The sequence below is a fragment of the Amblyomma maculatum genome, chromosome 6, assembly GCF_055883805.1.
Source record: "Amblyomma maculatum isolate TAMU_Amacu chromosome 6, ASM5588380v1, whole genome shotgun sequence".
Lineage (NCBI taxonomy): Eukaryota > Metazoa > Arthropoda > Arachnida > Ixodida > Ixodidae > Amblyomma > Amblyomma maculatum.
Genome location: NC_139349.1, coordinates 70,415,969 through 70,434,057, shown reverse-complemented (window position 1 = coordinate 70,434,057; position 18,089 = coordinate 70,415,969). Strand labels below are relative to the sequence as shown.

At 48.1% G+C, this 18,089-nt stretch overlaps 1 protein-coding gene across 1 annotated transcript in view; it reads right to left on the bottom strand.

The window, feature by feature from the left end:
* Window positions 1-15,599, bottom strand: part of LOC146185993 (uncharacterized) — a 53,232-nt gene extending 37,633 nt beyond the window's left edge. Inside the window, exon 1 of the mRNA XM_084606933.1 lies at window positions 15,165-15,599. Coding sequence (XP_084463059.1) covers window positions 15,165-15,178 — 14 coding nt within the window. The 5' untranslated portion in view covers window positions 15,179-15,599. The remainder of the gene's footprint in view (window positions 1-15,164) is intronic.
* Window positions 15,600-18,089: the final 2,490 nt, after the last annotated feature.

The window sequence follows — 18,089 nt, the reverse complement described above, 5'->3', positions numbered from 1 at the left end:
CTCCGTTTACTTATGTCCGCCCCTTTACTGTATACGCATGCATTAATTGGAGAGAAGGAGTGCCTCGCTCGATGGCGTCTCATTTCCCTAATGGCGTCCCTACTGGCGGGGAGGGCGTCTCATTTCCCTACTGAGTTGAGTTTGATGTTTTCACCGGGAAGTTTGATAGTTTTCCGCCTTTCCAGTTTTGCTCCTTGTTGGAGTATGCGCTGCTGCAGCGGCAGCGCAGTATGCAAACATCCGGAGTTGGTCAAAAAAGCTTCGTTCGGGTTCCCCATCACATTCTTTTTTAGGTTCCCCTCCTTGTTCTCTTCCAATTGTGCTCGGCGTCCTTACTGTCAAAGCGCCGACAACGGGCGGTAAACGGATTTCATGCTGAATGAAACTTACAAACAGGAGTAAATATAGGTATCCATTTTCGCATAAAAGCACCAGTTTTTACCTTGCTCATTTTCGGTGCAAGCGAATCAGTCAGACGGTGAACACAAGCACGAGCTAGATTATTATTGCCCCCAACTTTATTTTCTGCGTCCGCTGCTAAACGAAGCCAAGCGCCCGAATGCTTCAGCGAATTCCCTCATACCCAGATTTCAAGACATATCGACAACTAGCTCCACCTCTCAACACTAGCGAACATCATGTAACTCAGTGAGAATGTATTGTCTGCAATTGAAATAATGGTAAAATATGCGGTGGTATGGTGCCACATGTTGCTGCTGACGGCCTACTTTTCTTAAGCGCTGCACCGCGTAAGTTACAATGTGCTTTCGGCACTCGCACCAACAAGTCCTGGCGGTCGTGGCAATCAGTAGTGAGCACCAAACCTCCAAATTTCCCGCAGTAATTGCTTACCGATTTTCGGAGCTATGCAGCACACCGTGGCTGCCCAGCAAGTGTCTGTCGAAATTTTCAGGGGCTGTTAAGTTTCCGCAATTTCAGCCATTTTCCTTCTTTCATTTCGTACGTCACAGGAGTGCTCACGAGCCCCACGGCAACAAGATGCCCAGACGACCAGCCGTCAGCGGTCACCCAATGAGACGAGGTGTCCGCGCCGACGCCCGTGCTGCCCAGAATGCTAATGCTGCCTGTCCGCTTAGCGCTAACGGCAGGGTTCCACATGTGAAGCGGGACGGAGGCCGCAGGCCTTGAGTCCGTGAGGAGCGCGGTCAGCGCCGGTAATAGGCTGGACACTCGCCAGCCTGTCGCAACGCGCGCACCTCGTGACACCGGGGCTTCTTTCCTTGCCGTGTCGCCATAGGCCCGCGGCTATGGGGCCGCCACGATATATATGCGTGGCGACGGAGAGCATCATCTCAATCGCGCCCCAGGCGGCGGTGGTGAAGAGTTGCCCGTACGTGGCGTCACAGGCGCGGTAGCCCGTTATGTGCAGCTTCTATTTCCGGGATGCCGAAGAAGAAAGGTACTGCTCCGAGGGAAAGCGAGCTGTCCGGTACAGCGGCTGCTGGAGACGATGTAAAGGCGCGGATATGCGCGCGCAGCAAGCTCGCGACTTCCTGGCGTGCGTTCCCGCTTCTGCTGTTGGCAGGCGTAGTCAGCGTCACGGCGGGACCGGCCGCTACCTTATCGACCAAGACTATACTTGTATGAACACCTCTTTCCTACATGTGTCAGGTAGAAGCCTCGCAGGAGGCGTTCGAAATCCTCAGCTTGGTCTGTCAGCACCTGGTGTGCGACTTCCCTGGGCACTTCAGCATGCTTGTCGTATACAAGGAAATAATTATACTCTCTGCACCGAGTGCGACCATTAACACGAAGAAGCTACCTGCTAATTTACAGTTTGCTGATTATTCAGCCTTGTGCTGCGATCTTCAGTCTGAACGCAGAAATAAAGGCAGCAGTGGCTCTTCAATGACACACAAGTTCCGCCAAGTCCTATATCCCGGACGAGCAGGGATGAACCCGAAACATCGCGAACGCGCACGTGTGTAGTCTTTCTGGTGCATTCACGTACTATAGACACCATTTCTACTGCTGCACGAACCAAAAACTGCTTTCTCCAGTTCTTATTCTTCAATCCTTCAACGCCAGCGACTGTGGAACTCATACAGCCCATGGACTGTCATGCAGTGTCTCCAACGTCCACCGCTCCAAGCATACGCGACCATAACGAGCCTTTCAGTACATACTCTGTTGGCTCCGCACCCCGCCGCCTTGGGCCAGCGGTTTGGACGCTCGACTGTTGAACCCAAAGCAGCGGCACCAAATCCCGACCGCGGCGGCCTTTTTACGGTGCAGTATTTCAATGCCCATTGAAATGCCCCAGGTGGTCGAAATGCGCGAGCCCTCCACTACGGCGTCTCTCATAGCATGAGTCGCGTTGGGACGTTAAACTCGACCAACCAAGCAAAATCTACTGGTTCCGTATTATGTGGTTTGTGGGGCTATGAGAGACGCCGTAGTGGAGGACTCCAGAAATTTCGACCACCTGGGGTTCTTTAACGTGCACTGACATCGCACAGCACACGGGCGCCTTGCTTTTCGCCTCCATCGAAAAGCGGCCGCCGAGGCCGGGATTCGATCCCGCGTCCTTGGGAACAGTTGTCGAGCGCCGTAACCACTTCGCCACCCCGGCGGGGTGGTTCCGTATTAGAAAATGCGTTCTCTTCTTCAGTGATCGTGGCGAAAAGTGGAATCTTACTCTGAGGGGTTGAGCAAACGGTATCTTTAAGCAACAGAACTCATCAAGGACATGGAGTCTTCTTGTGTAGTTAAGAATATCTTACGCAGCAAAAAACACTGGGTACATTTAGAGTCACGCGTCATTGCAACTTTTCTTCACTCCGCTTCAGTTCAACCATGTCATCAGAACGAGACAAGAACCTAAAAACGTGAATATCGATGCATCCAGGTTCACCGATTTTTACACAGTTATTCGCTGAAACCACTAAGAAAACTAAGTAGGGCATCGCAGGCTGTTGGAGAAACAGAAGAAAAAAAAAATAATCACTAGTCCGTTCTGTTTCCCAGTTGGGCATTTTTACTGCTATTTTTGCGCGCAGAGCGGAACAGACTGATTCCCAGAGCTAGCCAGACATTAGCATTCACTCCCACCGTCACATTTGTTCCTTCTTTCTTGCCTTCACTTCTTCTGTATTCTTTTTACTCGCTCTCTCTCATCCCCCCCTTGCATTTCCTCTGCCCCAGAGTTTGCCGCGTCCGTGCTAGGCTGTTCGCTCTGCGTGGGCGGCCGGAAATGCCGGCGCACTGCTTTCACCCCTGTCCTCTCCATTCCTTTCCTCTTACTCTCCGTGCGGCGGCTTCGTCGGGTGAATAGCACGACAAGACGGTTGCAACGGCTGCCGCAAGCGCCCTGCAACAGCCACCGCCGCCGCACGACGCCCCCCAGTGAAACCTTAGAGAAATATCCTGTCTACCTGGACGAAGCTAGGGGAGCCATCAGCCAAACACCAAAAGGAGCACCGGAGGAAATAAATACTGACAGAAGAATAAAACGAGCACGTAGACGAGGGAAAATAAAAGGGGAACGAGATAACTTCACTAACGTTAACGAGAGCAGAAGAGTTAACGACCGTGGCGAGCGGATGTCTTGGAGAGCTTAGGTGATTTTTAGAGACTTTGGATGTGTTTTTGTGAGAATCCTTTCCCTTCTTATTATTCATTACTTCCTGCCATTAATTTCACTGGCAAGCCGCCTTTCCCTCTCCTTTCAGTTATACAAAAGCCGCAAGCGGGAGTTATACCACTTTGCGTGATCGATCATGACGTCACAGGTTCACGACGCCAGTGCTAAGTCAGCGAGGAAATTAGTTGGGAAATGAATCGATCGTAACAAAACAACTGTAACCAGGAAATGACGTGTCGCGCTTCCGTGGTTCTAAAACGCATGGCATCCAAACGCGTCTTGGCCGACAGCGGCTCCGGGCAAACATCCATTTAATCAAACCTGTATAGCAGCACTTACGAGGCCAAGGATGGCACAAATCAATCACAGACGGAACAAAACCTGTTCGCAACTGAAAGGCGATCATATCTGCGCGGCGTTCATTATGAGCTGAGGCATTCCTGGAATCGTTCTCAGGTGTCTATCGCATTATGAATTCGGTTTCGGTTCAGCTGAACTTTTGCCTCGTAATTTTTTTGCTATTGAAATACTAGAACCGTTTTTACAACGTTAAAGAATTAAGAGTCGAATGGTCAAGGTATATCGGACGGAAGAAACAGTTAATGAGTGACTCGCGCCCACGGCCTGCTAATCATGTTAGCCAAACCGGTGATGAACAAGACTCGCGTAAATCACGCACGGTTCTAACGTGTGAACAGTTTTCAAAATTATGCGCCAATAGGTTGTCGCTCGTAGGACATCTCACAATGTTGCCAGATATCACCGAGGCAGATTTCTGAACTCAAACCGGTCTTATAAAGACCTAGTTTCGTCTTTCATTTCATTTTACTCGAAACATTGGAGAGACGACCACCTCCTGATGTCTGTCCCGCAATCGCCCACCTATTCCGCTGGCAATGCATTCCTTTTGTTGTGAAAAGCCCATCCATGATGACACATGCGTCGTTAATTTTATGCTAAGCGCATTTCCTTCATGTAGCGTTACCCTTTAGCTGTCAATAACATCGTAGACGTTTATGAAGTAACAAAAACGCCTCGAGTCATCCGCTGCTAGCACTGTTGTGTGGTAAGTGGGTGTGAACGATGATCCCGAAGCAACCGGGAGTGAAGGCTAGACGCTATGGTGGCAACAATAAGCAGTTCAGGAAAAGAGATACCTTCTGTGGTAGCTCAGCTATTAAAGCTATGTGGTGTAAAAATATGACTACAATAAATAATACCGTAAAAAAAAACAACAACGTTCCCTGCTGATTTTCTGTAGCAGTGCGATGCCATGGACACACAAACAGGCAAACAAACAACAAACAAACAAGCACACACACAGAATTTTGCTGTAGATCGGAAGTTGGTACAATTTCGTTCCAATAGTTTCATAACATCTTAAAATATTCCCCAGTGGCCTCCCAATTGAAATTCATGTCTAAGAAAGGCGGACTTGTTCCAGTCAATTATTATCGAATTATAGCTGGCTACACTACAATTTCGGAAGAAAATACTGATATGCTAATACAAAGAAGAAATAGGCGACAGTACTGTTCGAGACGCAACAAACAAAGCACGCAACAACCGTAAATAATGTGTCTCCCGCAAAAGAAACAAACAAAGCACCGCGAAACGACACCTTTTCGTAGCGCGCAGCTATGCACACAAAGCTACAGGGTACATCACACAAACCCCAGTATATACTACATCAGCATCTGCATAAATTGGTATTTAACTGAGGTGCCAATTAATAAGGATAAAGTGGACATCATAACGGTGTGGTTTTTATAAGCTTGGTTGAGTCTACAGGGTACATCATTTTATTCCACGCAAGGAAATAAGCTCACCGGGACACGTTGCGTACTTTTTCTTTGATTACAATTCGCAAATATGAACACAACATGTAACCACCTCGTCTAATAAGTAGGCCACTAACAGGCGCTGCGCTCGTATAAATAAATATGTACTCATAAAAACGAACCTTTATGCAAAGGCAACTGGGGAAACATGGCGCTGCAAGCCTATAGCGGAACACTTTTTGCTGCATGCGATGTCCATCTATACCACGAAGTCACTCCAAACGGCATCGCAGCCGCCGTTGCCGTAGCCAGCAATCAGAGAAACGTGTCGAAAAAAGGATTTATATATATAAAAAAAACACAACCATTAATCATGTCCCGTTCCGGATGGTGCCATACCAGTTCGCTTCCTATTTAACAACCGTCTGTTAGTCGAGTTGGAAGTCAGTTTTCGATAGTAATTCGAAACGACGTGTGTACCTCCAATTGTGTACTGTTAATTTCGTGCTGTTAATAACAAGCAAGCCATCTAAAGACGTTTAACAATTTCTCAAAACTTTGTGCCAGAGTCTCTCAATGTCGAAAATTGGCGGAATGAAAAGGTGGTGTTAAAGAAGTTACCGCGTCTGTTCTTAGGACATTACGCGTCCTTCTAACGTTTTGTTTCACGTACCGCTCAGTGACACCGGAGAACGAAGTTTATTTAGGAAAACGACGGGTATTCTACGCGTCTGACACAGGGGGCGTCTTTGAGTAGCGCAAAAATGCGCCCAGCGCTACTTGAGAAAAACGCGCAGAGATCAAAGAACTGCAAGATCGCCGGGAGGCTGCGGTCGGGCAGATACGCGCAGACAGGCTGCACGAACTCTCCAGAGCGCCGACAGTAAAAGTGTGTTTCTTCTTTTGCGTCTGTTCGAGAAAGCGATGCATCATAGCGTGGGGCACGCCTGAATGGGCGCTGTGGCTGCGACAGGGCACACCCGCCCGCACCGCGCGGAAAGACGCAAGTGCGTGTACCACAGTCGTTCACGCGCAGAATCAAACGTAGCGAAAGGATGATGAATGCGCGCGCCTGCCGCATCGGGGCGCGCGAGGACAAAGACGAAGTGCTCGCACGCGGACCGATAGACCTGCGAGAGCATTTGAACGCCATCAAAAAAAGGATTCGAACAAGCCAGCGCGATCCTCCCGCACACACAAAAGCACGAGTGCAGGCTTAAATACCTTCCACGTACGTGACCTGATTCATTGGAACGTGTCTTATTGCAAGATCGCAGCAACTGCCTCACTTCGATAGTCGGATACAATACAAGAACGAAGCCGCAAATGCAGCTCTGTTAAACGTTTCATCTATGGTTTTCGTTTCCTCACACGCTCTCTTTCTTCCCCTCTCAGAAGCTACTTTAGCCTGCATGCTTCCGGCCCATAGATGAGTACTGACAATATACAATTCTCATATATGCCTTCTTGAGGGATACTGGCAAGCTGCCATTCATGGCATGGGCGTTGCTAAGAAATGCATTCCACTGAATTCTTATTCTTCTAGATATTTCCACTTAATGGTCCAGCTGTTATGCCACATGCTTGGTATATATGGATCACATTACGACTTGCAAAGCCATGTCGCCTTTCTTTAAGTCTTGATCCTTCCGAAGACGTTAGTTATCTGTATTTTATTCCCTGTACCAATAATTCGTTAGAATTCCTCACCAAGTTACTTCCCGCAGTATATGCAATATCTTTTTCAGTACTTATAGAGTCGTTTTTTGTTGGCAGGGTTTATGATAGCTTAACATATGAATTTTTTTTTCTTGTTGTGAGGTACGATGTTATTCAATCGAATTCTTAATTATATCATTGCATTTGTCGCTTATGAGAAAACTAGCCATGATATATATTCAAGTCGAGTTTTCGAATGTTCACTTATGTGCTATCGTAAGCAAAAGTTCTGCGACTGATAGCTTTAAAGGAATTATATATTTATTTTTAACAGCGGCACGAATGAGCCCAGATGGTGAGCATTCTTGTCGTGATTTGTGGGGGCTATCTAACGCAGAGAAAAGGCGTGGCAACATAAAGTGAACCCGCCATCCACCTAACCGGCAAAACCTCGGTTCGCGAGTCTTGCTTGATGCTTTGCAGGTTAGTTGGACGGGGGGCAAGTATTCGCGTAAACCAAGCCTACAGATAGAGCGTCACTGTGCGTCAGATATCGATTTCTAGAGCGACCGCCAGGCTAGACACGCCGTCGCCGTGCTGACGGAATTCAATAGGAAAATGACGCAATAAAAATCTGTTTCGTGTGGCCTCCTTTTGTCGACGTGTCGTTAGCTGTCTCCAAACAAGGAAAATACGTCGAAGTATAGCGCTTCGGCCAGCTAGATCTCTGCAGTAAAGCTTTTCGTGCGATGGCTGCGGACCTCGTGAGCATTATCTTAGCGTGGCCTCTAGCTCACTGCGGATAAGCGAATTCCATGCCAAGATTTTTTTTTTTTTCGTGCCTTCGTTCAGCCAGGACTGCGTGCATAGGCATAAAGCTCGGGCTGTGACAGAGGGAAGCAGGAAGGTAGCGAGTGACGCAAGAGTCATTCTTGCCTCTGCATATTAAAATAGAATAGATGAAGGACCGCATGGTAACATAAGCGCTATATTTACGTATATATACCACTAAGTTTGGGCACACCATTTTGTATCACACGCCAAGTCCATTACAATTGCATGACTGCCAGCGTATCAGTAGATGGAACTGGGCATGAATTTATAGAGATCATGAGGAGTCAGAATTTCTAGCTACAGAGCATTCAAATAATACAATTCGTTCATTCGCTTCGCGAACGGTTGAGCCCGGGAAGCTTATTTATTGCGGAACGGAATGTTGCCAAATGGCAAGGGCTTTTGAAACGGACATGCTTGGCAATAAAATAATTTTAATTAAGAAAGCAGAAACGCTAACGATACGCCTGTAGTAACGTCGTCAATAATCGCATATTATAAGCAGGAAGAATTGTTAAGGATATTACCACCGCTTAACCTAGCCAAGCATCGGTGCCCATAGCTGAAATCGCTACCACGGCCTGCTGCTGCTGTTCGAAGCAACTTCACGCGCCAGGGTATTGCAGTAGAGAGTCGAGTTTACTGCTCGGATTAGTCACAGGCTGCGACACCGTCATGTGCGCTTTCTTCATAGGGCGAGAGCATCGGCTTCCGCTTGGCTTCAGTATACAGTGCTTTCTTCGATTTCATTTAACAGAGCCCGTGCTTTTTTGAATGCTGCCTATAGTGACACTAGTGTCTTTCGCATGACACTGTACTAGTTCATCGCCGTGCAAGCATTTTTCTTACGTTCACCTATACCCATCGCCACTGCCACCAAACGCCAAATAGTTGGGTCGTGCCATGGCGAAGGCGACGCAGGGAACATCGATTAACTATCGCGAGAGTTACTGGCAAGAAATGACGCAAACTTTGCCTTGTGACAGGCGCATTTATAATTCACGTAAGCATTGCACAGGCAGCCAGTGCCTCCGCTGTTTCCCACGAGCGCTTCCGCTAGGGTGGTTGCTGAAGGCAAAAAAGAAACAACGCCGGCAGACAGCGCTAGAATGCGATGGCGAAACAGACAAAAAAAAAGAGACCCAAATGCTGCAAGCCTGGTACCGGGTGCGATATACAAAAACGATCAGGCACTGTCAGAGCAAATCATGGAAGAAGGAAACAACTTAGGAGAGGCCCTTGCCATTCCCAATGCATTGAAGAAAGTGTGGCGGAAGTGACGTCAAAATTTAGGGTTAGCCAAGTCGGGCCATTAGCAACGGCGACGCTGTTGCTATGAAAACTCGGGCCACTAGCAACAGCGTTGCTAAGGGCCCTAGGTACGTGAGCATCGCGGAAAAGAAAATGCGGAGGGTAAAGGAGGAGGAGAGACATTGAGTGTCCGGCAGCGGCGCGGCCGCGCCGTCTCAAGCCGGCTTCAAAAAAATGACGTCAGGACCTCTCCTAAGTTATTTTCTTCCTCCATGGAGCGAACGCATCCTTAAGGCTTCGCGAAATTCTGCCTTAAATGCAGAGTTCGGTCGCCCAACTCCAGATACTGAACATTCACGGTAGTAAAGAAAAAAGAAGAAAGACCAGATCGGACTAGCGTGCCCATGACAGCAGCGTCGGTAGACACAAGATCGCGAAACAAACGAAAAATTTTCAAGCAGTGTCCTCGTTAATTGTGGCGGCTGCGTGTCGTTGCCCAACGCGAGAATCGCAGCTATAGTGCATCACGCGCACCTGTGACACAACGTTGGACTTGAGACGCACGAGCTCTGGCGGCCTGCCCGATCGAGGACCGCAAAGGTCCTCGATCGGGCAGGCCGCCAGCACAACGACACTAGGCCGTCTTCCAAACGACGTCACGTGTTGTCAGCGAGCGATGGAGTCCTAGTGTTCTCCTATAGCTTCGACTGCACTATTTAGCCTAGTCGTAACTGCAGTAAACCTGATGACATCGTAACGAGGTTTCCTGTTTCTAAAAATAATGTTCGTTTTTTTCCCCTTTTTGAATGACGTCCACTGTTGCTTGGGGCCTTACTCGCTCGACCGAACCCTGATCTGCTAGCCATTGTCTTCACGGCCCACACGTGTACAGATGATGACGGCATGGTGCGCGAGTATTACGTCACTAGCAGCATATTTTCCGCGAATGGCGAGGAAGCGCGCCCCATAGCAACATAACGTATATAGGAAGGCGACTGGATGAAGGCCCTAGATACATGTAATTCCTGAACAAGAGAAATGAGCCCAATTAGCCACACACTAGCTTTCAAGTGGTCGATAGTGAGTGTATATATGTTGTGATAGAGGTACGGCAAACTTTGAATGAGGACTTAGTGACAAGAATGCTTAGCTTGCATGACACAACATGCACGTAAAGTACTTTCTATTGGCCGGCGTGAATTCATGCACTCAGCACATTTATTTTTTTGTTTCCTGTTAGTAGAAATTTGAACCTACTTAGAGCTGACCTCAGCAAACTCACAGTTTCCATTTCTGCGGTTGCAAAGTATGGAGCGGATTAGCCTAAACCTGTGCGTTTCACTTAACGTGATATGTATAGTCTATATCGCTGTGAATTCTCCCACAATGTCCATACATACATATCAGGCGGCACATATTTTACGCAAACACAGCGGCACAAGGGACTGTTAAGTTTGGCCACCATCATTGCGACCTGAAATAGAGAAACTAGAATAATAGTGCACTTCCCTATGTTTTGTGACGCACAGCCGTAAGCTACGCACGCATGTCATGGCGCTGAATTATTATTTTTTCACTGCAGCTAGCTGCAGCTCACAGCACTGATGTTGGCAACTTTGGAGCATATTGGCTAGCTTGCCTCAAGGCAGGTGTGTCACAGTGAACAAAGAAACAAACAAGTGTCACTGCGCCATGAACGACAGCAGACGGATAGCAACAGCTGTCATTGGTGACGCGAAAGAGGGTATTGATCGGAAAATCGAACGATGAGTCTCCGACTGGTCACTTCTGGGAAGCCCCACCGTTCATCGATCTGTCGAGCACAAAAAGTTCCCGCTCTTGTTTTTCATCTATCTCTCGTCTCTCCCTCTCTCTATACGCCTCAATTTCTGAGAGCCGAGCCAGGAGCCCGACCCTCAGAAAAAAGTGCAGGCTCCCGTACAGACGCTGTCGGCAGCGCAGACGCCAATAGCTGGATTTGATCACCAATGCCCGGTTGCGAAAACAGCTCCCTTGCTTCTCTTGAGCATTGTTTCGTGAACTGGAACGATCCGGTGTGTAATTCAGGCTTCGCACGCAGCTCCGTGCGCGGCGGCTCTGACCATATAACTGGAGCAGCGATAAAAATCAAAATGGTTGTTCTATGCATACATGGCAGTAATTGAATTACAGTAATGAAATTACTGTAACGTAATTACTTTTTTGGTAATTTGTAATGTAATGAATTACTTTTTCCGTATGGTAATTTAGTAATGTAGTGAATTACTTTTTAGTAGTAATTTCGCAGCAGAGTAATTAATTCCACTCAAAATTACTTTTACTAAAGTGGGCCATCACTCCTTCAATAGACAACAAAGTAGAGTGCGCGAAAGCAGGAACGACGTGCTGCAATCCGAAGCCAGCGTAACGGATTGGCAAAAGGAGACAGAATTGAACAGAACTATAGTCAACTAGAATACTCTGGAGAACACGTTGCTTTTTTTTAATAGCTTTACTTAGTTTTTGCATTTATCGAAAACAGAAAGTAATTTCAAAGTAACTAAATTACTCAGTAGAAGTAATTGTAATGTAATTTCCATACTTTTGGGGAGCAGTAATGAGTAATGTAATTAATTACTTTTCTGCGATTTTCAGCAAAGTATTTAGTAATGTAATTTAATTCCTTTTCAAAAGTAATTTTGCCGTGTATGGTTCTATGCCGACGCTTTGTCACAACATCACAACACAATTTAAGACGTTCCACAGTAAACTAGATTTTCATTTGGGGACAGCTGGACACAAGTAAACAAAGAAAGTACAGAAAGGAACTCCCATCTACTTCGGTACAGTTTGGAGTTTTATGAAACATTAAACAACGCTAAACGACAATGAGAAAGAGATCACTTCGCACTGCATGAGCTGTAATTGAACGTTCGGGACTCGAATGCGGGCTAAAGTGGGAAAAATTAAATGTTGCATTTCTCCGCGCTGCTTAAACGCCTTTTGAACGCTCGCCATTCGGAGCGCCCCCGGGGTTCCGCTTTCACAAGCACGGCAAGCGAGACGGCGGAGTGCGAGCGGTGGCCCACGTTCGCTCACCCAACCCTTTAGCGCTGATACCGGGCAGACTACTATAAACATGAGAGAGAGGGGGAGAGCGTAGAAATGTAGAGAGGGAGGAAAATACAGAGAGCTCGCACTAGCTGCTACAGGGGAAGGGGGTAGAACGGAACATTCCAGCCGAGTCAGCAGATCGCAGGCCGAGAACCAGTTTTTGGCTTTGAATCCGCACCATCAGCAGCCCAGCTATGCTGGGAAGAGGTCGGCAGACCTCTGGCGACTAAGCCCAGGAATTTCGCCATCGGACCAGCTTCACATGGATGCACGACCTCCTTCCTACCCGTTCCCAGGCTGTGCGCGCTGAAACGTGGGGACGCCTGTTTACAACGCGATGACATGTTAAGCTCCAAATTGCTTACTAAGGTGTCCTCGTAAAGAATACGGGGCAACGATGGCGGCCAATGAACGCCATTATACCAGTACAGGTAGAGATGGGCACTGCACATCAGGAATAATAAACATCAACGCAAAATCGCGAAGACTAGGCACAAAGAAGGGAAGAAGCTTCTAGATAAGCTGCTTCTCGTAAGGCTAACTATACAGTAACCAGGATGTGCACCCTGATGGCGCTGTTACTAAAGGCAACATGCCACAGAAAGCACTGCGCTGCCAGAGCGCTCACACAGAGCAGCTAAACGAATATCAGTGGGCAAAACCTGCATTAAATGTATTTTTCTCCACGCCCACCCTTTACCAGTGAGCTGCTGGAGGAACTCCAGCAACTCTGACTACCGCTAACGGCAGCACATGTGCATGAAGAGGTGATGATAAGAGCATCAAAATCGGATAATATTACGCGCTTTGCACTGTCCTTGATTAGCAGTATGCCCGCAGTGATGGGCATTTCAAGTATTCGACAAGGCATTTCGTGTTCACCGTTCGCGCAGAAAAGCCGCCCAAGGACGAACGTGTAATAAAGCCGCACCAGCGCGATGCGACGAATGTTAAGAATATAAAATGATGAGCACGCGTCGAGAACGGACTGGGTGCGCATAAAAAAGAAAAGAAAAAAAAGCCTCAAGACTAATCCAGGCGCTTTGCATGTTTTCTTTCTCTTTCTTGAAATGGTACGCGACAAACAGAAACGCACCATAGCCCCAATTTATCACCACGCGTGCGAAATTCTTCTAGCAGGACATGGTGGGATAATCGAAAAAAAAAAAAAAAAAGGAAAAGTCTGCGATCATTTTATGTTCTTTGTTACTATAGCGAATTTTCCCAAAGCGCTGCATATATTACTACACTTTGATGCTGTTTTTCTAGATCGCAAATCCTCCCTGAAGTAAAAAATGTGAGAACATAAGAAAAGTTAAGACTCACGGTTCGCATTCGGGGCCAGGTAGTACCGCTGTGCGGTCTCAGACTCGTCCGGACGCGCCGAATGAAAAAGGCCCAGGACGCGGAGAGGGGGGCATCCCCGATACGCCAGCGCCACCGCCGCCATCTTTCTTTCCACTGCTCTTTTTTGTGTGTGTGTTCGTGCGCTTTTCGTTCTTTCCAGACTGCGCACAAGTTTAGGCCAAGCTGTGTGTGTGCGCGCGCGGGCACACGGCACTGACTCTCTTGCGTCGCCCACCACCCTTTCCCGCGGACCAAGATGGCGGCCCAACAACACCAAACAAACTCGTCGCCGTCCCGAACAAAGAACGCACTGCTGCCACCGCTGCTGGGACCGGGCTAGGCCTCGACACCGCGCGACGATTACCTCTTTGAGGCAAAGCCGACAACATATCGGTCCGAGGGAATAAAAAAAAAAAAAAAAAACCGATAACTGGTCTCCGCGTCTTTTACTCGAAACTTCACTGTTCGCAGGGATGAAATTTCTCCGCTCGTCGCAAGCCACTAGAATGCACCGCTTGACCAGTCGTTAGAGGAAAAGCAGCGTGATCGCGAAAGAGAAAACGTCCTTGGTTTTCTTTGTTGTTCGTCGGCATTGAGGGCACGCCTTAAGAGTCACGTAAGCGCCTGTGCTTATCGAAGCGATGAGCTTAACTAATGCTCGATAAGTAAGCTGAAGGTCATTCCAAGTGAGCACACAGATGCGGCATGTGAACAGCAAACATCTGAAAGTTTACTGCGCGTATCACAATGGAAGAACCCGCGTGCAGGATAGCTGGCGCAAGCACAGAAGCCAGCTACGCATTTTCTTTGTCTGACACTTCGGCCGGGCCGGAGGTTGCTGCCCGGAGCACTCCTTTCACAGCGCCTTAACGGAAATATTCAAAATTGGCAAAGCCGCCTTTCGGCCAAGAGGAGGTATTGCGCCTACCTCGGCACTCGTGCGGCTTCGTGCGAATTTGTTGCGTCGAAGAAGAAAAAAAGCTTTCATGGGAACGACGTCACGTGAGCCTGGCTCGGAAAAGAGAAATCAAATGTCAGCGCCCCGAATGTTGCACACTGAATTCTCTTGCGTCTGACTCAGTGGCTTGTTGCGAAGGAATCAGAAATGCCTTATCGAATTATCGCGAGCTCACGAGACGCGCGTATCCACTCGCCGCTGCAGTTTCCGTGCCTTAAGCGCCAGCGGTGACAGTTACCCCAAATGTTGAAACGAAAGCTTTCTCAAAAACAGAATGTGAGTAACAAACAAATAAAATATTATGCAAGAGAGAAGTTGAGAAGATCAGTAATTTCGCCTTGAGTTGACATTGCAGAGATAATCGCAGACCAATAAAAAGAGGCCGCCAAAGCTCTTGCCGACAGCGCAGGAAACATCTCGTCAGCGTCCGGACCACTGTAAGGGGGATTGCTTTGGATATCATCCTGAAGTGTTGGCAGACCTCTAACAACCCTTTAAGAAATACGACCACTAATTATCATCCATCCGGGTCGGGATGCTGAAGAGCATTTGGGATGCGTACTAGGCTCGAACAGCTAATAGCGCAAATAAGTTTAGTAGACGCGTTACCGGTAATGATTAAGGATTTTGAGCTTACCTTGGAGCTCGCATTGTCCAAGCCGTGCACGGCAGCAGTGACCGTTCCAGAACGGCCCCCTTGTCGCTACTGCGTCGCGTCCTTTCGTCGCACTCGATATATATACACAGTCACGTTTTTTTCCCCGAAGTGAAGCACGATCGATGTCGTCCGCTTCACAGCACCGGTACAGTGCGACGGGTAAAACAAAACGAAAACCAAGTTTTAGGAGAAAATTTTTGGAGCGATGACGAAGGAAGGAGTTGGAACGGCGCACTCCATACTGAAGTGGAGGGAGGGTTGAAGGGAAGGTTAACGCAGTGGCGACGGCGCATACGAAACCACGGCTAGGAGCAGACGACGGCGCCGCTACACAAGGGAGGCGTTGCGCTGACAATAAAACCATGCCGACGGCGTCGGCGGCGACTCAACGGGCCGCCCGCGGCCGACGCAACACACGCAGCACGCACTGACGCTGCGGCCGCTTGGCAACTCACTTTTTATGCGGCTCGCTCCAAGTTCTGCGTATCGACATCACCCCTGAGAGAGCGCGGCGCGGCCGGAAGTTACGAAAAACAAAAATGGCGGTGGGGTTGCCGGCTGCTGCTGCTGCTGCTGCTGCTGCTGCTGCTGAGCCCATCGTTCGCGCTGGCATGGTTATGGTACCGTAGCGCGCGGTTGCGGAGAGACCGGCCGGCGGCGGCGGCGAGAAATGTTCCTTCTTGATCTCTTGCTCGATTTTGTTTATCTTCAACTTTTTCCCCCTCCTTCCTTTAGCTAGGAGCGGAAGAGTTGGCCGCCCTGTTTGTTGCCGTGAGGCGAGAACCGAGGCATCTCTTGCTGCTCCGCTCATTCATGCATTTTGACTGGCGCGGTTTATTTGCGCGTGTTTCTTTCTTTACCATTGCGAAGGGGAGGGCGTGGGAGGATCTGTCTGCGCGCGTTAGAACCGTGGTGCGTTTTTGTCTCGCCGGCTGACGCGCCACTCCTGGTCGTTGTTGCCGTTGTTGCTGCCATGCGCGCGCATTGTTGAGGCCAGTTGCTGACTCCGGTGTGAGTACCCATTAATCGGCAGCGAGCTGTAAATAAGCGCAAAGCTTGCGAGGGATTACATCAGATTATCTTCAGCTATTGGCCTTTCCGACAAATGAAATGACTGGGAAAATATGGGAAAATGGAGTACACACCTTGGAGACGTGGACTGTACAGTGACTCCAGATGAGTCAACACGAACATTTTGACAGCGAAGACAAATTTTGTCAGGCCTTGGTGCCTTCGTTAAGCAGTTTCTGTACCCATACTGACACAACTCGCACCCATGCTTCTACACTGACATACAGCCGAAATGTTCTGTACAAGAAAACATACCAAAAGTACAAATTCCTTATCGTTCGCGCACCAACTCGTGATTACCGACCTCGGATCGCACCTGGGAGCTGATTCCAGCACTGGGTGCAAACCTGGGTCAGGGCAAAATATCTTCAATAACATTATTTGGGAAAGCTGCTCGCTTTTATTCCTTGTTCATAACGTTCATGTGCATGCAGCCAAATGCGTGGGTTGATTGTAATTCCTATTAGAAAATACATTCCAATCTGGAAGGCTAATTGCACCATTAAAACAATTATCATATAAATGATGCAGGGCCTAATAAATCTCCTCGCATGCAGCAAAAGCACCAGCCTCCCAGCACGGCATGGTGAATGGGAGGAGCTTAGAAGGGGCTTTTCCATTGGTCGATCTCTTAAACCCCCGCCTCCGTATTGCCGCCACGTTGGCGACGTCTTGAGTATCGACTTCCCTTGCCGGGACCCCGCAGACATTGTTTTTCGTCTAGGTACGCCGACCCTCGCAGGCCGGGAGTGTGATTCAGCGGTGTCAACTGTTGTTCGGAGAAGGGACTTCACGATCGGCGGCTGACCCCTCTAAACTCCCTGCCGTCGTAGCGCCTCCTTCGCTTATGAATCCGCTTTTGGAATCAGGGGAAATTTTGAGGCGCGTTTCGGATGTGCCACGCGTGTTTTTATTCCGCCTAACATGTCACGACTATGTCCTTAGCTCCGTATTTTCTTTTAGCGTTCATTTTCGTTTGTTCGCTGACGGCCTATGCCTCTTCCTCGCCGAGTCCGTCGCGTTTTGTCCGCTGACAAGCACAATAGGCGAGGCTTACATTCAGAACCACCAGGAATACGAGACCGTAGAGACTATATTTGAAAAAAAAAAAAAAAAAAAAAAAAAAAAACATTGAGAAAAAAATTATTTCCAGTAATATACAATAAATGGGCCTCGGGAGAAAAGCTACAACGATAGCTTGAGAGATGTCCCAGGCCCAGTAACGGCAGAGTAACAGGACGTGTGACATTAAGGCGAATATATACATATATAACATGAAAATTATGAAGCACAGAAAGAGCACATATATACAAATGAAACAGAAAGTTAAAAACCAGCACAGCAAATTAACGGCCCACAATAATGTAACAGTATGCACGAAATATGGCAAAACGTAATGAAAATAAAGTGATTATTCGTGTAATAATGCTTAAGGCAAGGAACGGAAAGTACAGAGGGACAGTGAGGAAATGATAACATATAGCTTAAAGTCCTTAATTGACGCGGTAAAGATGTTTGGGTTGTGTATGCTATAATGATTTTATATGCATGGTAAAGTAAAACGAAGGCTCTGGTTACCGTATACCGTCCTCGTTCGAGCAACGTCCCATATTTGTTTACATCTGGTGTGAAAGGGTTTTTCGTAAGGCTTAAGCCCAGATATATTCTTCAAGAAGTCAGTTAGGCATTGAGGTGACAATTTAAGGCAGTGAAGTAGACGATACTCAAACATCGTATGCACACGCTTAGACACCCGCAACTTGGCTGAAATCCTGAATTTCTAAACGTTTTCAGCGTAAATGCCTCCCAGAGCTCTGCGTCGGTTCACGTAAG